General features: G+C 44.1%; 1 protein-coding gene across 4 annotated transcripts in view; it reads right to left on the minus strand.

The window, feature by feature from the left end:
• The window catches only part of NEDD4L (NEDD4 like E3 ubiquitin protein ligase), a 370,199-nt gene that overhangs the window by 154,955 nt on the left and 188,233 nt on the right, over positions 1–27,011 (minus strand). For all 4 annotated transcript variants that reach the window (XM_040264312.1, XM_040264311.1, XM_040264310.1 and 1 more), the window contains exons 3-4: positions 3,961–4,042; positions 1,109–1,147 (exon numbers count right to left, since the gene is read on the minus strand). In XM_040264312.1, coding sequence (XP_040120246.1) covers positions 1,109–1,147; positions 3,961–4,042 — 121 coding nt within the window. The remainder of the gene's footprint in view (positions 1–1,108; positions 1,148–3,960; positions 4,043–27,011) is intronic.

The raw sequence follows: 27,011 nt of genomic DNA on the forward strand, positions 1-27,011 counted from the left end.
AGTGTGGAGTATTACACGTGGAAAGCTGTATCTGAGAGTTAGTTACGGGCCAACAACATCTATCTGCCCCCATGACATTTTCAGTCTTTCACCAAGTAATTTAAAAATACATCTGGTAGTGAAACCGGGTACCAGCCCATGTGTCCCTCAGTTTCAGTAGAGGCTAGACATAGGAGATCACCAAGTAGTCAAATATCAGGGCCATATTTTAGCTCTGAACATAACAGAAAACAGATGTCATATACAGTGATCTATGTTTGGAGCACATAAAATATATAAAATATTGTTGTGACTGAGAGGAAGAAACCAGGACCATTACCATCAGTCTAACGTAATATTATGCTGTGGGTATCTACACCACTCAGAAGACCTTATCTAGAATACTTCTGGAGGTAGAGTAGTTTTTAATAACACAGCTATTCAGACCGTTAAAATTAATTCATCTTGAAGGAAGAGAAAAAGACATATTTTCCATTAAATAACTGAGCAGCTTAATAGTTTTAAAATTTTAATACCCCCCAAAAAGCAATGACCACATAAACTCACTGAAAAGTAATTTCCATTAATTTACAGAATTCAGTCATTTCTACATGTAGCTCTTCTAGACATTAAATATAAAAGGTTGAGGAAATTTTACCTAATTTGGTGATATTTAAACTTCAGATGTAGTTTTATATTACACACATATGCTCACACTTAATATCTGAATTGTAAAAATTTTCTTTCCAAATTGGAACATGAATAGTAAATTTCAGGCTTCTTTTTAATCATGCTGCTTCTATTGAGCTTATACCTCACTGAAACAATTAAGCTACTGTTTTAATTTTACTTTATTTTTTAAAGAAAAATTTGCATAGGAAAGCTAAACTTTGCTATTTGGATAACTTTCTTTCTGTTTCCCTCAAAGATCCCCAAATGAAACAAGTCCAGATTTTGTTACCACTAGTTATAGTTTTTGAAAATTTGGAATACACTAGAAAGCTACCTAACCTTTTCTCATCTTAAAAGAATTTAATAGCTGTAATTCAGTGAGTCTGTTGAGATAATATATCAATCTAGTTATCAATAACAATTATGATTCCCCCACCCCAAGAAAAGAAAAACTTACTCTAAAATAAAATTCTTCATTCCACTTTGGGTTCAGCGTCTGGAAGAGAAATCATCTTGTAATTTCTTTTACAGTCTTTGGAACGTTAACAGTTACTGGTATAGTGCAGTCCACATATTTGCTTAAACTTTTTTTTTTTCCACTAAAAACATAGCTAAGAGATTTTCAAAATGGCAATTAAAGAAGCATTTAAGTTATCTGAGACTATTCTATATACCAAACTAGATGGAGAGGGGATGTATGTATGAAACGGATAAGAAACCATAAATTTCATGCCATCAACCAGAAAGAATAATGTCAGAGGCCTACAAAGAGCCATCACCATGAACATCAAGGTGTTCTTCAAGGAATTAACATTGATATAATTCTGCAATCAAAAAGAAATGGACGTTTTTCACTTCCCTCAACCTGCTACAAATCTGTTTTGGAGAATCATGAAGCAGGTGGCAGAAGGGTGACAGTATTCACTATTTACACAAATACTGAAATATAAAGACTATTTTATAAAGAACAATATTGATGATCATATTACATAACATGCAAAAATCCTGCCAGTTATAAACCAAAAGTGAACTTTCTCCCTAAATAACTAGGTTTACAAATATTCACCTACCGATGTACTTCAATCCTCTTTTCTGTCCATCCACACCCATCCACCCACCCACCCATCCATCCACCCACCCACCCACCCACCCACCCATCCATCCATCCATCTGCATAGCAATCCACATAAACATACATCTCACAAGGTCATGGAGAGTACACTTTTGTCCTAAGCTTTGATAAAAGATAAAACTGCCAAACAGCCTTTGAAACTAAGATGAAACATACTCTGGAAGACTACATATACACATGTGTTCGTGCATTTGGACAAGCATTATGCTCTGAAAGGAACACATCTCTCAAAAACTGTATGTAAAAATGAGACTGAAAAATCACCCCCTCACCAAGGACTACAGAGATTAAGTTAGAATGATATTTGCCTTTATACATCTATCTTTCTGTAAAACCTAGTGCAAGAAAGAGCAAAATAACAACAACTCAAAGCATCATAAAAAATGAGCATAGGATGTGTACAACACTGAAATGGCATTAAAGAAAAAAAGAGTCAGCAATTTCCCCACCCACAGCTCAAGGGGGAAATAACCCTAAATAAAAGGGGCTCACGCTTCTAGTTCCGGATGGAGCCTGGGATGGAAATGAGTGAATGCGAGCAGGAGGGAGGAAGGGGAGAGGTGCTTGCAAGCCCGGGGCTGCAGGGAGCCAGGAGCCCCGCCTCGGGAGACGCGGAGGGGGAGAGGCAGAGGACAGGTGGGGTTGGGAGCAGACAGGTGAGGCCCCAGAATGCGCGCAGCGCCGGGCACCCGCCCACGAGGAGCAGAGGATGATGCAAACGGTTCTTCAACACCCCGCGCCGCAGAGAAATACTAACCGAGCCGGGCACTCAGCGCAGCCCTCTCCCGTGGGGCGGAGGAGGGGGCCCTCCCCTCGGAAGGAAACGCGGTTCAGTACCCCCTGATCGCGGCTCCGGTTCTCTGCTCCTTCTGCGTCCCGAGGGCAACCAGGTCCCCGCTGCCTCCCCCGCCCGGCGACAGCGCCCAACAGGGAACAATGGCCTCCGTCCTTCGCAGGAATCCTCCCCACCCATCAAAATACCGGCCCCTGCTCTCCAAACTCTCCAGATTTTCAGGGCCAGTCGGAATGCCAGGTGGGAGACACGCTAGACTGCTGTCTCTTCCTTTCACAAAATGATCTGGCAACAGACCCCGGGCGTCTGCACAATAGCAGGAAGACTTACCATTTTTTAAAAGCCCTCTCGCGCTCCAGGAATTGCTTATCACTGGGTGTATTAGACTGTTTACCCCACAAAGATGGGGAAGGAAAAATAACGGGGATCCATAAATACTACTGAAGCACAGATAAGAACAGTACTTTTGGTAGAAAACATGCGTCGTCAATAAATGCCCCGAATATGTGGTAAATATATGGTTCAACAGATACATACAAAAACGTGGAGTAGATGAATTAAGATATAAGTATAGATATAAATCTATGTTCTAATATATTTTATAGATGCATATAAAAACAGAAATATGAATTAAGGCATAATTATGGAAACAAATCTAATGAGATCATGCGTGTAAAATTTAGAAAAGGGAAGCACACACACACATACACATATAGTTTTATTGTTAATATTTTTTATTTGTTTTATTTGTTTTCATGTAGCTAAGCAAGTATTTTGCTTCCTTTGGTAATACCTATTTTAAGTTAAACCATTCCCTTTGTTCCTACCAAATCCACAAGCCACTCCATTTCATTAAATATATTTTAAATGGCTTTAAATTTCTTTTCATAAACTAACAAGTCAACAAGAACAAATCCATGTTTTGCTTTATTCTTTGCAGGGAAAAAAACTGCTACTGGTAACAATGCTTCTTTGAACACTGCTTTTATAGTAAAAATCCATCTGCCAACCCAGGAGATATAGGAGGCCTGGGTGAGATCCCTGGGTTGGGAAGATCCCCTGGAGGGGGAGACGGCAGCCCACTCCAGTATTCTTGCCTGGAGAGTCTGCATGGACAGAGAAGCCTGGCGGGCTGCTGAGTCCACGGGGTCGCAAAGAGTCAGACACGACTGAGCACGCATGCACTTAACTAAAAGCCAAAACCAATGTCTTAGATTAATAATGAAAAGTTTGATCTCTGCTGAATTTATAGATCTCATACTAAGAGAGGTTTAAAATAAAAATACTGCCAGCTTAAAACAAAAACATCTACAAAGCCCAAAGACATAATTAAATCAGATTAAGTTACGACTTAAATGATGTTTAATTAAGGATGGACACTTACCTTTTTAATTGTTTTTGTTTGTACCAAAGCAAGTTCCCTATTCTCATCCGCTACGTACAATGAAAGTTTCACATACGGATCACTGTAAGAAAAAACAGGATTATACTTTTCATTTTAAGAATACGAAAAAGAAAGTAGCCATAACCTAACTGAAAATGCAAAAATATCAGTTAATGACCCAGTTTATGTAAATGTTACAAACTAAGCAGTAACATTTTCAGCATGCTTACCAGGGAAATATACTGAGAAAAGTTCCTGACCAAGGATGTTTATTTAAAACCAAAACTAACATGAAACTCGTACTCTAACTTTAAAGATCACCTTCTCTATTATTAATTCAAAAGAATTAATTTGCTGTAGTTTCTTTTTTTCCTAAGCACATTCAGATTCTGGAAAGATTATAATAAAAATTATTAAAAGGCATATAAAATTTGTTCAGATTAGAAAAACCTAGCTTGAAAATTTAGTTTGCATCTTATTTTTATTCTGATTTCCATTGCTGCTGCTGCTGCAAAGTCGCGTCAGTCGTGTCCGACTCTGTGCGACCCCATAGACAGCAGCCCACCAGGCTCCCCCATCCCTGGGATTCTCAAGGCAAGAACACTGGAGTGGGTTGCCATTTCCTTCTCCAGTGCATGAAAGGGAAAGGGAAAGGTAAGTCGCTCAGTCATGTCTGACTCTGAGCGAGCCCATGGACTGCAGCCTACCAGGCTCCTCCATCCATGGAATTTTCCAGGCAAGAGTATTGGAGTCAGGTGCCACTGCCTTCTCCGTCTGATTTCCATTATGTTGGTAAAAATTATTTTTCTTTCAGTGGAGGTAAAACAGGCATTGTTTATCTAAACCAACATGTATCATCTTATAGAGTAAAAGAAAGACACATATATTAAAAAATTAAAGCCCAGTTAGTCAATAAGAGAGTTGTCCAAAGTTACAGATTCCAGTAAAGTCTTGATTAAATTTCAGGTTTCCTGACTACAAGTTCCAGAGTTCTAATCATTTCCTTGGGAAACTATAAACTTTCAGCCAGAAAGTATACTGAAAGGATACTTAATGTGGATTATCTCCTAAGAACTTGGTAAATCTACTCATCGCATGTTCTAGAGTTGCTCTTACCAGGATAGCTCAAACCTAGTTAAGCTAAAAGAATCTGGGGTCCAGGGTCTTCTGTTTCATATTTGGAATCCTTAAAATCATAGAAAGGGCCTTCATGTATTCAGTCCCCAAATTTTCACTCATCTAATTATCTATAGCCGATAATTTATTTTCTTCCAATTGGAGAATTATCCTTTAGTAGTTATACACTGTGACTATTAACTCTTATTTTGCAGCGTCCAAGGTATTTCTAAAGATTATATGTGGCATCATAAAATGCTTAAACCATAAAAACCATAAACGCTGGTTTTTATTCGATAGCTATAGGCCGTGATTTCCCTTAAGGAAAGAGAAAGTGACAAAATGCAAAGTTTAGTATTAACAGAACTGTATTTGATATCCAAAAGACAGAAATCAAGAGTCAGTGAAAAATACCGTTGGTGTACACCTGTAGTATTTATTACTCATAAAATGCATCTTAGTGGAAGCTATCTCCTTAAATACAAAAAAACCAACAACAGAATTTGCTCTGTTATACTCTGAGTAGATAATACATATATATTTTTTTAACATTCTGGTTAAAATGTTAGAAATACATTTAGAAAAAGGTATTAGTTAACCCTCTGTCACTTATCCATAAACCATAGATACTTTTTCACCAAAGGACATCTGACCAGACACACCTATTCCTTCTGATCTGGACACACTCAGCCTCAGAATAAAGATGAATCAAGAGCCAGGATGTAATCTAGGTTTAAAAACCCCGAGACCACCTTCCTAATCAAAGCGATGGTCTGGGTGATGGATCAGGAGATTATTTCTAGGGTCAGTGTTTCTCTGGCTTTAGCATATCAGAATTGCTGGGGAAAAGGGATAGTTAAAACATAGATTGCTTGGCCTCTAACCCCAAAGACCCCCACAAAGGTCTAGTAGGTCTGGGGTGGGATCAAAGAACTTGCATCTCAAACAAACACCCAGTGATGCTACTGCTCGGGATTCAGGAATCACACTCTGAGAACTACTGCTCCACATGGTATCTGAAAAGAGTATTTTCCAGCTATAGACACCAATTTTCTATTTCCAGCCACGAAGTTATTGCTAAAAAGAGCCCACGGCCTGCTGTCTCTGTTCTCTCAAGAACAGCTCCCAGTCTGCCACAGAGGTGCACACACGCTCATACACACACACAATCCCACGTTACAGAGAAGACAACAACCTCTGCTGACTGCTGTCTCTTCCCTCCATGCCCCTTGGCTTTCGTGATTGCTGCCTGTTACATAACTGCTATAAAGAGCCAGGCACGCACTTTGATGGGGCATCCATGTTCTTCCTGAAATCCCCTCCTGGCCTCAGTTTATGCCCCCTTGAAGAGTTCACAGCGAGTGGCACATGCACCTGAGGGTGTGGCCTCTGAGTCTGGGACAGTGTCCCCCAGCTGCATTGAGGAAGGCTTGCCTGTGTCTGTCTTGAGTGTGTATCCAGGTAGAGGTAGGTACTGAGTGACTACCTGAAGGTCTGACCAGGAAACTTCCTGGAAAAGAATTCAGGGTGAACAGAGAACCAAAGGCCAAGGTGTGGGAGCTGGAGAAAGGAGAGTAGGGTGCACGTTCAAGGGGAGGGAGCACAGGGCTTGGGTAGGCCGGTGAAAGGACAGGGGGTTCAAGAGCGCTGGGGGCAGGGCAGGAGGGGAGCCCTGCCCAGGGGGCTCTCCCCTTCTGCTGGCACAGCAGCACCACCACCATCAACAAATGTCTACAGAGAGACCACACTGCCAGCATGCTAGTGCTAGGGAGCTGAGGGAACCAGTGGGCAACAGCGAGGACTGAATCATCAAAGGTCAACATGGACATTCATGCATAAAGAAGATATGGTACACAGTCACAATGGAATACTGCTCGGCCATAAAAAAAAAAAAAAAGAATGAAATGATGCCATTTGTAGCCAGCATGGATGCAGCTAGAGATTATCATAATAAATGAAGTCAAAAAAAGAAGGACAAATACCATATGCTACCACATATATGTGGAATCTAAGCTATGAAACAGAGTCAGCGACATAGAAAATAGACCGGTGGCTGCCAAGGGGTGGGGGTGGCAAGGGGTGGACTGGGAGCTTGGGATTAAGGTGCAAAGTGGCACATACAGGATGGAGAAACAAGGTCCCACTGTGTAGCACCAGGAACTATATTCAACATTCTGTGATAAACCAGGAGGGGGAATATGACAAAGAAGATATGTATATATCTATTCTGGTTGTCATGTATGGATGTGAGAATGGGACCATAAAGAAGGCAAAACACTGAAGAATGGATGCTTTTGAACTGTGATGCTGGAGAAGACTCTTTGAGAGTTCCCTGGACAGGAAGGAAATCAAACCTGTCTATCCTAAAGGAGATCAACCCTGAATATTTATTGGAAGGACTGATGCTGAAGCTGAAGCTCAAATACTTTGGCTCTCTGATGCAAACAGCCGACTCATGGGAAAAAGACTGTGATGCTGGCAAAGATTGAAGGCCGAAGGAGAAGAGGGCAACAGAGGATGAGACAGTTGGATGGCTGCTGCTAAGTCACTTCAGTCGTGTCCAACTCTTCGCGATCCCATGGACTGGAGCCCACCAGGCTCCTCCGTCCATGGGATTTTCCAGGCAAGAGTACTGAGGTGGGGTGCCATTGCCTTCTCTGGGTTGGATGGCATCACTGATTAAATGGACATGAACTTGGGCAAACTCTAGGGAATAGTGGAGGACAGGACCCCTGGTGTGCTGCAGTCTAGGGGGTCACAAAGAGTTGGACGCGACTGAGTGACTGAGCAACAACACACACACGTATAATTGAGTCACTTTGTTGTACAGCAACACTTAACACATTATAAACCAACTATGGTGGTGGTGGTTTAGTTGCTAAGTCGTGTCCTACTCTTGTGACCTCATGCCAGGCTCCTCTGTCCATGGGATTCTCCAGGCAAGAATACTACTTCAATTAAAAAATTAAAAACTTTTTAAAAAGATAATTAAAAAAAAAAAAGACATTCAGGAATGGCCCTTAGCTCAGCTGAGTGGGGATAACACTTTCCCATTTCACCACGGGGAAGGCTGGAGCAGAAAAGTGCGATACAGACAGGGCATCCAGCACCAGAGAGTGAGCAGGGAGATGCCAGCACAGCCTGCACAGCCATCAACTCTGCCTCAACTATGGGCACAGCTGGAACCAGCACCCCCATCACCGCTACCACCAGCCCAGCACCCAGCCGCCGTCAAGCATCCATCTGCACCTGGCCAGTACTCGTAGGCAGCATCTCACTCCACTCTCACATAAGCTTCTGAAGCTGGCACATGTTTCAGATGAGAAAATGAGAAAAATCAAGCAGCTTGTCCATGGTTAAAAAGGAAGGGAGGAGATGGGAAGGAACACAGGCATCTTTGCTCCAGAATTCAACCCTCTGAGTGCATGGATCCAGCCTTCCTGCAATATGCTATGCTGACGACCAACAGAGCTGCCCGTAGAAATGTCGAGGGGCAGGAGTTCTCAAAATTCTGCTGAGTTGGAAAACATTATGTGCTGTAACTGCCATTATGACCTAATCTGTATCCTATTTCTTCATTCATTTGGCTGTACCACGTCTGAGTTGCAGCATGCGGGATCTTTAGTTGCAGCATTCGAACTCTTGGTTGGGGCACATGGAATCCATTTCCCTAACCAGGGATCGACCCCAAGCCCCGTGCATTAGGAGCTCAGAGTCTTAGCCACTGGACCACCAGGGAAGCCCGAGGGGGGCTGTTTTAGCTAGCTTATCTTATTTTTTTGTCCAACTCTGGTTGGGGGAACAACCAGACTTGTGCTGTGTCTTTACCTTTAAGGAAGATCACACTTTTGAGATCTTATCTCCTTCTCAACACTCCAAATAACCAGCTGTGTGACCTTGAACAAGTCACTTGAGTGCTCTGAACTTCGATTTTCCTATCTCCCAAATCAAGAGGCTTGGACTAAATCAGTGGTTTTCACACTACAGATGCAGCAGAGCCCTAGTTCTGTGCAACTATTTCAGGATAACTACAGATTAGAATTTGCACCTTAATCTGTCTTATACATTGGTTTTTCATGTTAGAATTTTTTTGGCTGGGGTTCTATACTTAAAAAATTAAGGCCACTGGATTGGTTAGAATATTCTGGATCTCAGAACAATTCGAACTTACTTCTCTTCTTTCATAGTAACAATAGCCCAGTCCATTTTAAGAAAATATGGACTGACTTCCTGAAGATAAAATAGGAAGAGAGAATAAAACTCTACTCTCTCCATCAGGGCATGAAAGGCGAAGTCCACAGCAGTGAGTATAAGAAACCACTCCTGATCATCACTTCAGTTCAGTTCAGTCGCTCAGTCGTGTTTGATTCTTTGCAACCCCATGGGCTATAGTTCGAGAGGCCTCCCTGTCCATCACCAACTCCTGGAGTTTACTCAAACTCATGTCCATTAAGTCGGTAATGCCATCCAACCATCTCATCCTCTGTCGTCCCCTTCTCCTCCCACCTTCAATCTTTCCCAGCATCAGGGTCTTTTCAAATGAGTCAGTTCTTCGCATCAGGTGGCCAAAGTATTGGAGTTTCAGCTTCAGCATCAGTCTTTCCAATGAATATTCAGGACCGATTTCCTGTAGAATTGACCAGTTGGATCTCCTTGCAATCCAAGGGACTCTCAAGAGTCTTCCCCAACACCACAGTTCAAAAGCATCAATTCTTCGATGCTCAGCTTTCTTTATAGTCCAACTCTCACATCCATACATGACCACTGGAAAAACCGTAGCTCTGACTAGATGGACCTTTGTTGGCAAAGTAATGTCTCTGCTTTTGAATATGCTGTCTGGGTTGGTCATCACTGGGGTGATATTTTATACATGTTACCCACTTCTAACTAACTTATGTACTAGGTATCAAGAAGACATCACCTGAGCAACAACCAAAACGAAAGGCACAAGGTGTGGGTGTGCCTGGGGCCAGGCTGAGGGTCAGTAAGCCTCGCCACCAGCTTCTTTTCCAATGCTTGTTCACTGTCTTCACCTCCGATGACCTTCATCTGAAGGTGACGCTCTGTGGGGGCGGGGGGAAGGCTGCAGCTCCCAGAGACTTTTTCACACTGATCCACAGAGGCCCCCCGATAAAGGTGGCAGTTCCGGAAGAACCTACTGCCCTCTGAAGGGTACTTATGAGACCCTCAATCTCTCTACACCTTTACTACAAAAGGTCAGCCAAATCCCGAGGTTGATGGCAGGTTATGCTCGAGGCTTCCCCCCCGACCCCACTCGCCGAGAACACCAGAAGGTCTAGGAAAGACACATAAAGCACGTTTGCACCTTCTCTCAGGGGGAGTAGATATAGGTATAGCTGTAAGGGTAGAGGGTTCTGGTTTTTTCATGTTACTTCCTATATACTGAAGATTTTTGTTGCTGTTATTAACCATTGATACATAATACTTTTATAATTAGTTAAAAAAAAATCTGGAAGGGCATGGAGGGAAGTCGGCAGGTCTCCTCCACCGGTGCTTCTTCATCGGTGCCTGTGACCATCTCCACTAGAGTCTCCAGCCTCAACTTCACCAACTCTCTAAGTGACCTTCAGACAGTCACTTAACCACTCTTAACTTCAGGTGGTTTGTCAATGAAATGGGAACGACAATTCCTAACTCAGAGTATCACTGTAAGGATCGGAGGATATTATGTATTAATATTAGTGCCCACTTCAGCACCAAACACGCAGTATAAGTGCCCCATAAATGACAGCTGTAACTGTGATTCTGTTTCTCCCTCTTTCAAGACCTTTGAGGTTCTCAGTTGCCCCTTCCAAGCCCCCTGCTCCTGAGGTGATGGGGGATCTGGCCTGACACTGATCGCCTCATAGCATAAATGAGTGCCAGCCAAGCACAGCACCTTAAGTATCCCGTGCTTCCTCGTGACTCATGCTTGTGGAAGCCCTAAGGGGATCTGGTGGAGATGAGCAGACTGGTCACCTTATTTACAACAAAGCTCGTTGCAATTTACTCTTGACAACCAGTTACTATCCTAGTGGCTGGTGTGCCATACAACTCAGGGCTGGCATTAACATTCCTCTCTAAGAAGCTCAACGCTTTGTGGATTAGAGAAGACATTCTTTCTGTCAAACCTTTTGTTTTCTCTGCTGCGTACTGAAGCTATTGAGGTATTACATTCTTTCTTTTCCAGTCCTTCCAAGGAGACAAATTGATATTAGGATTCAAAGAGCATCCTAGTATTAACTGAGTAGGGCTTCCCTGATGACTCAGCAGTAAAGAATCTGCCTGCAATGCAGGAGATGCTGGTTCAGTCCCTGGGGCGTGAAGACTCCCTGGAGAAGGAAATGGCAACCCACTCCAGTATTCCTGCCTGGCAAATCCCATGGAGAGAGGAGACTGGTAGGCTACAGTCCATGGGGTTGCAACCGAGTCGGACGTGACTTATCGAATAAACAACAATAAAGTAACTGAGTACTTGCTGTATTCCAGACAAGGACACAAGCATCACAAACAGAAGACACTGGCCCATCTGAATGGGGCACAGAAGCAGGGGCTGGGACACTGTGCCAAGCACTCTGGCACTCAACACTTCAATATAAAGACTGCAGGGCTACAGCCCTGCTCTGATCTTAACCAGGCTCCAAGAATTCAGAGGCGGGTCTCATTCTGCCTTCGTCGCCACTAAGCGAAAACAGCACAGATGAGGTCATTTCTCAGAGAGAGGTGAAAATAAGACTTGCTGGGTTTCTCCGTTGCTCAGCCTCCCGGGCCACACTCAGCAAGGACCGTTAGGCCTGATGTGTCACTAAGGGGTGACCCCCTCCATCTGAGTCACCCAAGTGCTCTATGATAAACCGCAGAGTGGAAAGGTGAGTCCTGTTGCACCGATTATTTGTTCATTTTTCGCAGACTGGTCTCTGATGAGACCGAGGTACTCTTCAAGGAGACAGGGGAGTGGGGGAGTGGGGAGGCAGAGATGAGGGCGGGGCTGCCTCCACTGGCCAAGTGCTCTGGGCGTTAGGTTCAGGCTGCGCCACCAGGCCGGGCCGGCACCGCCGTGTCCGCCAGCTAGAAACCTCTCCTTCCAAGAGGCGGGGCTATTACGAGAACAGTGAGAACGGTCTTCGTTTTTCAACCAGGCCTCCTGTGGGAGCACTCCAGCATCACCTGACGGAAGCGATCATTCTTTCCCATAAAATGAAGGTGCTTCATATGCTGCCGGGACAGTCTGTAAAAACACCCCGTCTTTGTTCCCTGTGAGCAGAGCTGAGCCTAATGCAGCATATTACATAACACTGTCGGTCAAGTTTATTTTGACTACCCGACGTATGATAGATACACTAAAACTTAGCGAACCCAGAGAAAATTTCATTGGAAAACCTGTTTTGCTGAAGGTTTCTGCATACCTTTCCACTTTTACTACTGTAGTCAGTGTTACATAAGTTACTAGTATCTGTAATAAAGAAATAATGCCAGACACTCACAAACCAATAAGAAAAAATGTTAGCTAGAAACTGTGAGATAATAAATCACATGAATATAGGTGATAATATCAAACGGAAGCTTTCATCTAACAAGGGGTCACGGATTCAAACAAGCTAACACTTTCTAAAAAGAGGCAGACATTTTAATACTCTACTACTGTAAAAAAAATTATCACAAGTTTTTCTAGAAAGCAATATGGCAGGAGGTAGCAAACATTCAAAGAATTGGTGCCTTTGATTCAACAAATCTATTTCTAAGGATTAATCCCAAAGAAATAATCAGAGATGTAGGCAAATATTTATCTGCAAAGATACTCGTTACAGCATCATATATAAGAAAAAATTAGAAGCAACTTTCCAGTCCAAGAAAGAAGTGATTAAATAAATTATGGTGTAATCATCTGCTAGAATATTATAAACCAGAAAATCGTCATTGCAAAGAATATTTTTCATTGGGAAAAAATAATCATAGTATAACATTAAGGAATAAGCATGGTCTAAAACTGACTAATTCTATATATATGCAAAAGTAATTGAGAAAATGGAGCTAAAGTTAGTCGTTCTCTCTAGATGACAACTTTATGAATTATGTTTATTTTCCTCTTTGTGGTTTTTATTTTTTCTAGATTTTCTACTGTGAGCAAGTACTACTTTGATAAGTACAAAAATTATGAAAATAACAATAATAGTTACACATGTGCTTCAACTATAATATACTCTTCAGCAAGGCACGAAACCTTGTAATTTCAAGGTTAGCCTACACCTTAATAAAAAACCCCAAAGAGCTTCAGATGTTTTTTCCTACCCAGAAAATTGCCTTAAATGGGTGACTACTGAAGATTTTTGAAAGAAATATGCACATACCTTCCAACCCTTGACATTTACTGAAAGGCATGAATTACACTCTGAAATACGTCACTTGTCACCAACACTGACAGTAAGTTGCTCTTAAATATGTATGACCTTTCAACAAATGCCAGAAAGGAATGGGTCTACTACAGACAAATGCATTTTTAGTTTTGTCCAAGGGAGCTCAAGAGGCATTAGAACTTTATATTACAGCTTAGGTGGAGGCATAATCCTCCCAGACTTGAAAGCCACAGTAATCAAAACAGCATGGTACTGGCACAAAAACAGACATGTGGATCACTGGGATAGAACAGAGAGCCCAGAAATAAACCCACACACCTTTGGGCAACCAATCTTCAGCAAAGGAAGAAAGAATATATGATAGGGAAAAGACAGTCTCTTTGCAAGCAGCACTGGGAAAGCTGGACGGTCGCATGTAAATTAACGAAGTTAGAACTCACCCTCACACTACACACAAAAATAAACTCAAAATGGCTTAAAGACTTAAAGACGTGACATCGTAAAACTCTAGAAGAGCACACAGGCAAAACATTCTCTGACATAAGTCATAGCAATGTTTTCTTGGGTCAGTCTCCTAATGCAATAGAAATACAAACAAAAACAAACACATGGGACCTAATTAAACTTACACACTTTTGCACAGCAAACGAAACCATAAACGAAACAACAACCCATGGGCTGGAACAAAATATGTGCAAATGATCCGAATGACAAGGGCTTAATTCCCAAAATATACAAACAGCTCATACAACTCAATAAAAAAAAACAATAACAAAAAATGAGCAGAAGAGCTAAACAGACATTTCTCCAAAGAAGACATACAGATGCACAGTATCACTGATCATTAGAGAAATGCAAATCAAAACTACAATGAGATGTTACCTCACACCCGTCAGAATGGCTGTCATTAAAAGCTGGAGAGGGTATGGAGACAAGGGAACCCTCCCACTCTGTTGGTGGGAATGTAAATTGGTGCAGCCACTGTGGAGCCAATTTTAAAAAGCTAAAAGTAGAGTTGCCATATTGATCCTGCAACCCTACTCCTGGGAATATACTAAAGAAAAAACTATAATTTGAAAAGATCTCTGTTCACAGCAGCACTGTCTACAATAGTCAAGTTACAGAGACAATGTAAACGTCCAGCAACAGAGGAACGGATGAAGAGGACGCAGTGCACGCACACAAGGGAATCCCGTTCAGACAGAAGACTGGACTAATGCCACGTGCAGCAACACGGATGAACTTAGAGGTCGGCGTGCTCGGGGAAGGCAGAAGGAGACAAATGCCATATGACATCACTTACATGTGGAATCTAAACTATGACACAAGGGAACGTACTAACAGAGCAGAAACACACAGACATAAAAACAAGCATGGTTAGCAAAGGGGGAGGGGGCAGCGGGGGGCAGACGCGCAGACGCAAACCACTCCATACAGGCCGGCTAACAGGGGCCTGCTGCACAGCAGGGCTTCCCTGGGGCTCTGTCTGTAATGCCGGAGATGCGGGTTGGCTCCCTGGGTTGGGAAGATCCCCCTGGAGGAGGAAATGGCAACCCATTCCAGTATTCTTGTCTGGGAAAGCCCATGGACAGAGGAGCCTGGCAGATCACAGTCCACGGGCACAGAGACGGACACGACTTACTGACGAAACCACCACCACCGCACAGCCCAGTGAATTACATTCATATTCTGCGATGAACCATAACGCGGAAGAACATGAAAAAGAATGTATGCGTGCGTATAACTGAATCACCTTACACCAGAAGCTAACATAACATTGTATAGCAACTATATTTTAGCAAAACGACTTTACAGTTCTGTGAAGCTGCTGAAAAACACACTTTTGGATATCTCAGGAACGATTCTGTTGTCCGGAGCAGTTGGTGGTTTACTTCATCCCAGCGCCTTCCCCGTCACCCAAGGCCGGAAATGGCTGGTCAGGATGAACTCTCTCCTCATCCCTTGCCATCTAAAACAAGGGTACTCGGTGGTCCCAACCCTGAATCCCAGGGACCCACGGGAAGCAGGGCGGGGTGGGGAGACAGCAGCGCTGTGAGTGAACTGTTTATCTCTGACACAGATATTCACAGTTCTGTTTATGTCTATGCAGATATGCACCAGCTCATGAAAATATTTAAGCTAAAAGAGTTTGCCTTTTTAAACAACTTTAATTAAAACCAATGTATCCTTATCTTCTGGTAGTGTCACCACCATGCAGTAGTATAAATATCATTCATTTATGTCCAGACAGCGTCAAAGGAGGTTGACAGTTGGGATGTGCCTTTATCTCCAGCAGTTTCTCTTACGTGTTTTTTTCCCATGTATGTGCAATCACAAGAGATTAAGAAAACACTTTTCTTTTACGCTAGTAATAGCTTAATAGAGCCAAGAGAGATAGCAACTCACAAAGTCCTAAGGGAACAGGGCACCCAGAAACTGCTCCCCTATCGGAAATTGTTCAGTAACTAATCCCTCAAATAGAGTGTCCATCATTACAAAGGACTATAGCGGGCACCAAGGGGGAAGGTCAAAGAAATGGGGTGGGGGCGAGGTAAACAGATATAGAATCTGCCCTCAAGGAGGCTGTCTACCCCTGCTCCAGAGAAACCAAAGTCAGACAAGAGCGAATGCATGTAACGCAGAGGTCACCTTTGTGAAAGTTGGCTAGGCAGACATATTAAGAATTCAAAAAAGTCATAAATTTTTATGATTATTCTCAGATGATCTGAAATGCAGGGACAATCTTATGAACACAAACAGCAACTTGCAGTGTTATTTATTAAGTGCTTTCTGACTGCAGAGCATTGTGCTTGGTGCCTTATGTATATACATCATCTCGAGTCCTCAGAATGACCTGCTAATAAGCAGCCATGAAATTAAAGGATGCTTGCTCCTTGGAAGGAAACCTATGACAAACCTAGACAGTGTGTTAAAATGCAGAAGCATCACTTTGCCGACAAAGGTCCGTCTAGTCAAAGCTATGGTTTTTCCAGGAGTAGTGTACAGATTTGAGAGTTGGATCACAATGAAGGCTGAGCAACAAAGAATTGATGCTTTCAAACTGTGGTTTTGGAGCAGACTCTTGAGAGTCTCTTGGACTGCAAGGAGATCAAACTAGTCAATCCTAAAGGAAATCAAACCTGAATATTCATTGAAGGATTGATGCGGAAGCTCCAATACGTTGGCCACCTGATGCAAAGAGCTGACTCATTGGAAAAGACCCTGATGCTGGGAAAGATTGGAGGCAAAAGAAGTGGGCAGTAGAGGATGAGATGATTAGATAGCATCCCTGACTCAATGGACATGAATCTGAGCAAACTCTGGGAGACAGTGAAGGACAGGGGAGCCTGGTGTGCTGCAGTTCATGGGGTCTCAAAGAGTCAGACACAACTTAGCGACTGAACAACAGCAACGAAGCAGGATGTTAGTAATCCCTGTTTCACAGATGAAGAAAGGATGACGTCCTCATACATATGTGCACAGGTGAAATGCCGTGGAGCTGCTACAATGCGATTGATGAAGTACTTGATGTAGTTGCCTGCACTCTGTTTACAAAGAAAATTTTAAAAATATAATCAACCTATATTAGCAAATAAAATTAAACCATAAAAGCAAACACACTTACTGCATTATAAACACATCAAACTATAAAATAGTGTTTATTACTACATTTACAAGACCATGAGTAATTTTTTTTCTTCCTTTCATCTCTCTCTATACTGCAAATGATGGGGATGGTCACTATTTAGACTGGAATGCTGAGGCAGCGAGGTGATACAGCTAGTCCCTATGGCCAGCCTCTCCCACCTCTCCCCACCAGTGAACTCCCACTACAAGAGGTCTCCCCCAAAATGGCAGCAGCCAGAAAGCTCAAGTGACACCTATCAGGCTTGCATCAATATAGCAGGGAGGGGTAGAAAGCACTTCCAACTTTACATCAGCCTCTAAGAGAACAATCGCCTTCCTTTCCAAGTAACAGAGTAAAGACATCTCAAAGAGCCTTTAAAGAAAGATATATAAACACCAAGTGGAGTAAAAACAAACACCCTTCCTAGCATCCCTGTTACACATCCTGTGGGTGAAACACACTTCATCGCCACTGCAACAGGGTCTATTTGTGGGGTCACTGAAGTGATGTTTACTTACCATGTCCACACTGAGCATCTCCTTTATCATCCCTTTAGGGGCTTTTAAAAATCCACTCTGCCAAAGGCCCCAAACAGTTCTCCCCCATGAACATTTGGGGAGGGGAGCAATTCAAATCATGCATTTATAAGAGAAATGACCCATTTTCCAAACTGGTTAGAAGAGACTGCACGAAAGCATATCTTCTGAAAATGTAGTTTAAAAATACGTCACAGCACACGCACATCCTCAAATCACAAGCACATAAACAGCAACTTTTCAGCCACCCGAGTGCTTACAGAGTGTGGAGGGTTTCACTGCCTCCTATGAGTGAGTGGCCAAAAGTAGTGATCCACGAAGAGGTGTTTTAAATGTGGATTTCTCAGATTAGAAATGGTACAAGAAAGTTAAAACCACTTTGGATCATTTTCTCAGCATATAGTAGTCCCGTCTCTTAATATGCGATACACATTACAGACGTCATGGAAATCTTCGGCCAAATGAGATCACTGTTTCAAATACTACGGTCACACATGCCATTAAGTTCAAACTCCCATATGACAGCTCAGAGGTACTTTTAATCCCTTCTTCAACGTTTATATGAATAGTCGTGTTTGTTACCTTTCCACGACTAGTCCCGCATAAAGTGGTGGGTGACAACCTGAACCCCTACGACCCTTACCTCAAGGACTGGGGAAGCTACAACCATAAGAATGTGTACAAAACTATAACCAAAGGAGTAGGTACTTGTATTCAGACCGAAAATATACAGAGCTCAAGTTCACCTTATATAAACTTTAAGTAGTCCTTAAAGGCTCTGGCTGAACAAAAATCTATATATGAATCATTTCCTCATTATCTCTTATCACAACCCCACAGACACTGTTTCATGAACAGATATTTGAAAAAAAAAAAAAAGTGATTTTAAACACATACACAGAATAAAAGAAGTCGTACTCTTGTTACTTAAAAGAGCATTTGGTCTTTGTCAATAAATTATTTGTGTGTATTTAATTCATTAAAAAAAGGTCCTAGAAAAATGTCCAATGGGAAATAGATATACTCACAGGACAATACAGAGTCAGCATACTATATGCCTGCTTTCAAATTTACCATACAACTAAATTCATATTTCATCTTCAGCTTTCACTGATGTTAAATATTTATGTAGGTATCCTACTTACTTATGTAACTGGAATAATTAATATAACCCTAAAGCTGTAAGTTTTCAAAGACCAAGTTATGCCTAATATAGTTGTAAGTTCCCTTACCAAATGCTCCACAGAATTAATTCCTGCCTAGAAAAGTGTTACCAGCTAGAAAATATTCATGTGAAGTGTTTAGCACCAAGAGTAATAAACTTGTAGCAGAAGTGAAGGGGGCAAGAATTCCAAGAGGTCGTTCAGGCAGGAACTCTGCAGGTGGGGCCAGCAGGTTAGTAAGAGAAACATAAAGGAGTCTCAAGGAAGAGTTCACTATGCAGGACTCTCCCATGTCACCATCAAAGGGGAGAGCCCCATTCCCTGCCGGCAAGAGAATCCCAGGCTGGTTGATGGCAGGCTTGAATCTAAGGGGTTCTATGGGTCCTAAAGAACTGTGGGACCTAAATGCTCAATCTTCCCCAAAGAAGATCTTTGAAAACCGGAGTCCGATCCTGCTATTTAAGCAGTATGTTGGGCTTCCCAGGTGGCGCCAATGGTAACGAATCCGCCGGCCAATGCAAGAAACCTAAGAGACTTGGGTTTGATCCCTGGGTTGGGACGATCCCCTGGAGGAGGGCATGGCAACCCACTCCAGTGTTCTTGCCTGGAGAGTCCCATGGACAGAGGAGCCTGGTGGGCTGCAGTCCATGGGGTCACACAGCGTCGGACACGACTGAGCATCTGAGCACAATAAGCAACATGTGCTCTATACTCTAGCAGAAAGAGAGAGGAAATGTGCTTTGTCCAGGCCAGAGAAGGCAGCCCGCAGGGGGCACAGGGAGAACCGCCACATAAGAAGTCTCGCGTCCAAAGAACGTGAATCCTATGGCAAACGAGGAGCTTGCTGAGATTTATCACCGAAACATTTCTTTAAGTTCAAGTGTAGTTTTGGGGCCTTCCTGGTGGCTCACAAGTAAAGAAGCCGCCTGCTAATGGAGGAGATGCGGGTTCCGTCCCTGGGTTGGGAAGATCCCCTGGAGGAGGAAATGACAAAACCACTCCAGTCTTCTTGCCTGGATGATCCCATGGACAGAGGAGCCTGGTGGATTCCAGTCCACAGGGTCGCAAGGACTCAGACAAGACTTAGCAGCTAAACAACAACAACGATAGTTGCCTTATAATATTGTGTTAATTTCTGGTGTATGGCAAAGGGATTCAGTTATAAAACATACAACAGTTTGCCTCTGTTAATCCCCAACTCCCAATCCATCCCTCCACAACCCACCCTTAGGTAACCACAGATCTCTATCATTGAAACATTCAAATATTCCCCGTAAGTGCCTCCTCCCCCTTCTTAGAACAGTCTTCTGCCCATCTTTTGCCAGGCACCTGAGGAAGGCTTATTCATTCTTATGCTCATCTGGCAGGACCTACACTCTGGTGGTGTTTGCTCACAGTAATGATTAACTAGAACAATCTAGAACACCTCCGCATACCCTCCCTGTCATACGTGCACTCAGACAAGGCCTCCGCTACGATGCAGACGTGTGGCTGCCAGTGCCCAGCATCACCGCAGCAGCCGGGCTACCTGTAGAAGGCCTGCCGATGCGAGGAATTCCTGCGAAGAGGTTCTCACCACGTGCACGCATCAGGGCTGCCCGGAGGGCTGGGCCCAAGCCCCAAGTTTCTGATGCGGATCTGAGGCTCGACCTGATAACCTGCGCTTCTAACAACCTGCTCACCTGGCACCCCAGTTTAGGAAGCACAGAGGTCCTGCCTTGTCTTCCTTCCTTCTCCAGGACCCAACGCAAGAAGCCTGTTGAACTCAGTGCCTCTGTCTGTCTCCAAGCCTTCACTCCTGAGAGGATGGGTGGAGCAGACAGACAGCCTACTCTCAGCTGGGCACTGAAGGCTCTGCCTGTCCTGCTGGGCATCCCCTGGCCACTGCCCACACTTCCTGGAGTCATAGGAAGGGCAACTTACAAGGCCGATCTGTAATTACGATTTACAGTTGGTGCTGCGTTGTTTTGTTCTGTTCGACGTTGGGGGGGTGGGAGGTGAGTAAAGGCAAGTCAGTTCTTGGTCATTTTTAAGAACCACCACCTTGTAGCAAGGACCCTGTAATCATAACAGCTCATCAGGAACTCCGCTCTAAAGGAAACAGCGTGGACCTCCCTTGCAATCCAGTGGCTGGGGATCTGCCTGCTGGTGCGGGGACATGGCTTTGACTCCTGCTCCAGGAGGATCCCACATGCCTCGGGGCAACTAAGCCCGAGCACCACAACTACTGAGCCCTTCCTCTAGAGCCTTCCAGCTGCAACTTCACCCTAGAGCCCGGGCTCTGCAACAAGAGAAACCTCTGCAGTTAGAAGCCTGTGCTCTGCAACTAGAGAGCGGCCCCCACTCACCACAAGCAGAGAAAGACCGCGTGCAGCGTCGGAGACCCCGCACAGCTAACAGTAAATAAATACATGCTTTTTAAAAATAAAGGAAATGAGGCAAGGGGACAAATTCTGAGGCGCGACCCCGCATCAGTTTGTTCTGAGTCTGGTGGACAGTGATACCCACTCATTTAAAAGTCCAACCAACTCAAACTTCCTGCAAAGATTCATTCGTCAGATGTTCTTGGCAGCCCAGTGGTGAAGACTCTGAGCTTCCAACACAGAGGGCTCAGCTCAGATCCCTGGTCAGGGAACTAGACCCCATGTGCAGCACCCACACACACACACACAAAGATACATTCATAATTGCTCTTAATTATATTTCTTTAAAAAAAAACAAACTATCTCCCTCCACTCTCCCAATTTATAAAGTCAGTAGCCTAAAACAACAGGTAAAGCAGACACCGAATCACACTAAATCACCAAGGACTCTCCAAGTCACCACTCTGGCTCCGAAGTCCATCCCTCGGTTCACTTCACTGTGCCCTCAGGATGCAAAGAAGCAACGCTGTTCCAGCAGAAGGACTTTGAACTCGATGCCAAAGTGGACCCAACACTGAGCTGCATGGAACTAGAAAAGAGGGCGAATTCTAAGGCAGATGACTACTCAGGGAATTCAGCCTTTATTAACTACACAGGGAGAACAAGATACTTTTAATTAACTGTGGAAGAGCCCTGGGTTCTCAGAGCACAGACTGTGTTTGACGTCTGCTCTGGGTGCTGAAGAATTGATGCTTTTGAACTGTGGTGCTGGAGAAGACTCTTGAGAGTCCCTTGGACTGCAAGGAGATCCAACCAGCCCATTCTAAAGGAGATCAGTCCTGGGTGTTCTTTGGAAGGAATGATACTAATGCTGAAACTCCAGTACTTTGGCCACCTCATACGAAGAGTTGACTCATTGGAAAAGACTCTGATGCTGGGAGGGATTGGGGGCAGGAGGAGAAGGGGGCGACAGAGGATGAGATGGCTGGATGGCATCACTGACTCGATGGACGTGAGTCTGAGTGAACTCCGGGAGTTGGTGATGGACAGGGAGGCTTGGCGTGCTGCAATTCATGGGGTTGCAAAGAGTCGGACATGACTGAGGGACTAAACTGAACTGAACTGGGTGCCGGGAGGCTCTCGGGGCCCCTGGACATCCGAGACAGACACTGCTGAGACCTCTGGTGCTGGGTGCTCAGCCACAAAGATCTCCAAGAAGGAGCTGCCATGCAGATAAATGAACAACAACTGTGCCAACAGGGGCCAACTTTCCTGGGCAGGTGGGGCACGTGGTGTGAGAAGAAGGAGTCCAAGGACAGCTCACCAGCTCCTGCACACAGAAGTGTTGAGCTCTCACCCAAGTGTTCACTATGTGCCAAGCGCTGTCCTAGACTTTCCGTACGGTCCTTCCTTTAACGTAGCTAGGAACATTCTAGACTTCTCAGGGATGGGAGTGATAGTGGTACCAGAGGTACCTCGGGGGCGGACCCTGAGTCCAGTTCAGTTTTCACTAGAAGACACTGTCTTTCTTCTTCCAGGCAAGCTTTCAGAGGGGGCTAACACAAGACTTGGCACCGTCTTGAGTCTCAAGAGGCGGCCCCCAGGTGCCAGCCACTCAGCAAAGCAGCTGCTGGGCCACCAGAGAGCCAGGAGGCCAAGGTCCTGAAACTGGCACCAGCCTGAACACAGCAAGAATGGACCACTGAAACCATTCCCCGGGTTACAGGCTCCACTGGGTCCCCTCAAAATGGTGTGAGAGCCTAATCCCAGAGTCTCAGAATGTGACCTTATGAGAAAAAAGGGTCTTCATAGAGATAGTCAAGTGAAGAGGAGCTCGTTGGGTTGGACTCTAATCCAGTCTGACCATACTCTGGGCAATGGGGAAAACCTGGGCAGACGCGCACACCGGCATGAAGACACAAGGGAGGCGATGGCCACGTAAGCGGAAGGGTGCTAACAAGGACCACTTCCAACACCAGAGGAGAGAAACTCGAGGAAGTTCTCCCTGACCCTGGGGACAGCATGGCTCTGATTTCAGATCTGCGGCCTCCAGAACTGAGACAACACAGTTCTGTTGTAAGCCACCCTGTTTGTGGCACTTCACTCTGACAGCTTTAGGAACAAGGCATCCTTTACTGGAAACCCTAGAGGCCAACCACGTTCCAGAACTCTGACCTTCTTTCTCATTTTAGATGGTCCTGACTATTCCAGTTACTGTATAACAACCCCAGTGGGGGTCTGGGGGCAGGACCCACAGCCAAATATGTATAAATACTAGTATTATGTGTTTTACATAAAACCAGAAATACTCTCAAGTCCACTGAGGTCAGGGTTTGCCACCAAATGAGTTTCCTACAAAGCTACAACGACGTTTTCTTTCCAGGGCTTTTTGGATCTTTGAACTGCATGGGATTATGGACCTGTACTAAGTTCAATTCCTAGGTCGGGACTATCCCCTGGAGGAGAGCATGCCAACCCACTCCAGCATTCTTGCTGGAAAATTCCATGAGCAGAGGAGCCTGGTGGGCTACAGTCCATGGGGTCTCAAGGAGTTAGACATGATTGAGAGACTGAGCGTGCATACGCACTAAGCTGTAGAGCAATACTTAAAATATGTTGATGCCACCTTGCCTACCAGACTGCCCTCTAAAGCACAAAGAATGCCTGCGAAATCCTAGAATTGCTCAGGCAAACAAAAAAACACTTCCCAACTCTCAAATAAATTGGCCAAATACTTAAAGTTCTGTCTTCAAGGCTATTAAACACACAAACAAACCACCAGAGACTTGACCTTTCCATGATGGTGAGTCCTGCACAACATCACCATAAGGCTTTTTAGAACAGAATTTCAGAAGAGCTTCACAGCCTTATGACCAGAAGGAAAAGCTACCATCAACTGGAGGAGGGCTAGCTTATGACAAAGCCCCGCCCCCACGGCAGGAAGGCATGTAGCACGTTTTCCCAGTTACCCAGATACAGGGCAGGTCCTCACATGTGGGCCCCCAGGGCCCATGTGTTGTCAAGAAGAGAATTTATAGAAGAAATGAAGTCTTCATCAGCAGTAAAAATCTTGACTGATCTCACAAGCATGAACAGCACATTTTCAAAGTAAGATGAACAAGGAGATTTTTCTCTGCATTCAGGTATTTTAAAATCCTCCCTTCAGGTACCATGTTGGATGAGACTGGATACCAAAGAATCTCTAAAGAGAGCCTGGGGTAAGTTCTAGAATTACAGAAGCTGTGTTTCGTACCCACACCATGCCCATCTTGTCAGGGTGTCATAGCTTATGCTACAAGAAGACTTTGCTTTATGGATCTATGTTTCTCCCTGTCCCTGTGACCCTAAAGGAGAAAGTACCAAATCATCACGGGCTAAGGGCACCAAAGACAGGTTAAGACAATCTATGTAGAATAAAATGCAACTTTCCCAGAATAATTATGGAGGTCAGATCTCTGGTACACTGAAACTTGTTTCACTCTTGCCCCATGCTTAATCCATCATTGATGAGAGACGTCTTAATACATCTTTTGTTACCTGCACGTTACTGACCAGAGACGTTTCAGTACTCACCTACATAACAAATTGCTGGCCATAAGCACTAGCTTCTGCAAAACAGGACCCGTCAGTAATGAGTTAAGAATTTCTATTAGGCAATAAGTGCGGAATCCAATTAAACCACCTTGTCAATAACAGCCACATGTGTTTGATTCCCCAGATACACCAATCTACCACCTTCAAAGGTGTTAGCCCACTCATGCCTGGTGCCTACTCGCTTACGGGAGATCCTTTCTCTTTTCTCCCCTTCCTCCTGTGGAAATGCTTGATCCTTCCAGGCTCCAGGCAGCCAGTACCCCCTCCTCATCTTCCTAGAACGACGCCCTGTAATAACCAGCCTCTCTGTGCTCCGCATTCCAACGGTTGTGGCTGTGGAGGCCACTCCTCTGCGGTGACTTACGTGCCTTTCTGTATTGATTGTCCTTTTTCGAGTGTGTAAATCTTGACACTCTTAAATTAGGTGCACGTCTCTTACGGCCCATATCTACTTCTTAGGCTAGACTGCATTTTCCATAGGACCTTGCAGAGAACGTGCCCTCAGTAAGTATTCCTTCCTTCCTTGCCCTCCTACTCATCATATGACAGGGTAACTTCTCCCCAGGGTCACACGTTTGGAAAGGTTTGCTTGCCTCAGCTGCCAAAACATGGGATTCTCATCACATACCTGATACCGATCAACTGAACACGTAACGTGGTTTCCGTGCAGAGTCCCCTTTAATTACGCTTCCTTTATTTTCTTCGCTTTTCCACAGTGTGGGAGCCACAGGGTCCTTTCCTACGCTGTCCTGAGTTATAAGCTCAAACTCAAAGACATAAAACAAAACAAAACACTCTCACAGTGAACCTCATTTTCAGCAATAAAACTACCTAATACCCCAAACTAACAGTAGTGGGGCTTCCCTGGTGGTTCAGAGGGTAAAGAGTCTGCCTGCAGTGCGGGAGACCTGGGTTCGTTCCCTGGGTGGGGAAGATCTCCTGGAGAAGGAAATGGCAACCCACTCCAGTTTTCTTGCCTGGAGAATTCCATGGATGGAGGAGCCTGGAGGGCTACTGGGTGGCCGGGGGCAGGGGGGTGTCACAAAGAGTTGGACTGAGCGCCTTCACGAATGCCAAACTAACAGTATGAATCACCTTTGATTAACAAAAGCAAAAACTTTTAACAGATGAATTAAGCAACTGACACACTCTTGTATGAGAAAGTTAAATATTCAAATCTAAAGGACACAAAAAATATTAATGGCTGGGGACTAACTCAGGGAGATGATAACAGTTAATACCAAACACCCTGATTCTACTGTTGACAAGCACTTCTAAACTGGAGAGTCCACATTTTTAACATGTGTCACTAGCTCATTATGCACCATTATGGAATTTTTATTCCAACTGTACAAGTTCTCAGCATTTTTTTTCCATGCTTTTGTTGTCTGCCGCTGATCTTTTCCCCAAGCCTGAAAAGGTTTCCTTTCAAAATAAAGATGTGGAAGCCTCAACGTGGATGTGAATTTTCACACCCTAAACTCTTAAACAGGTTTTAATAAAAGCACATAATTGAGAAAACATTCATTGTAATTAGTCTCAAAATTTTTTATTGTAGTGTAGCTGATTTACGACATTGTATTAGTTTCAGGTGTAGAACAAAGTGATACAGTTACATAACGTGTTGGGTTGGCCAAAAAGTTTGCTTCACAAGGTGTTACAGAAAAACCTGAACCAACATTTTGGCTGTGTGTCTGTGTGTGTGTGTGTGTCTGTGTGTGTGTGTGTGTCTGTGTTCTTTTGCAGATGCTTTTCCATTATAGGTTATTACCAGATATTGAATATAATTTCCGTGCAGCTGACACGGATGGTATCATCCAACAATGATCACAGTCGCATCAAATATCAGCCACTTGTGGATGTGGCTGGAGTCACCACGAAAGCGAGACGCGCCCTCTCTCTTCACTGGGTCATTGGGGGGAATGACCCCAAGCAAGGTGAGAGTACAGGTAGCATGCTCCTCCCTACAAACGACCGTCAAGCCCTACGCAGACTGCAATCTGAACTCAAGAAACAGCTCTTCATCCTAGCCAAGTGCCACATATTAGCTGTTGATTAGATTTACACTCCGTATATTATACAGCCTGCAATTCTGAGAAAACTTGAAAAGCAATGAGGTCCTATAGAGAACACAGAAGAAGAAACAAACCCTCTGCTTTTACGTGATTGGCAAAGAAGTTCTACAGAAGGGCTCCGAGAACTCTGCCAGGCAAAGCAATCTCCTGAGGACTCTGTGTTAATGCTCTGTGCTTAAGGAAGTGTGAGGTGAGCCCTGTGATCTGCATTTCTCACAAGCT

Source organism: Oryx dammah, unplaced genomic scaffold, assembly GCF_014754425.2.
Source record: "Oryx dammah isolate SB20612 unplaced genomic scaffold, SCBI_Odam_1.1 HiC_scaffold_22, whole genome shotgun sequence".
NCBI lineage: Eukaryota > Metazoa > Chordata > Mammalia > Artiodactyla > Bovidae > Oryx > Oryx dammah.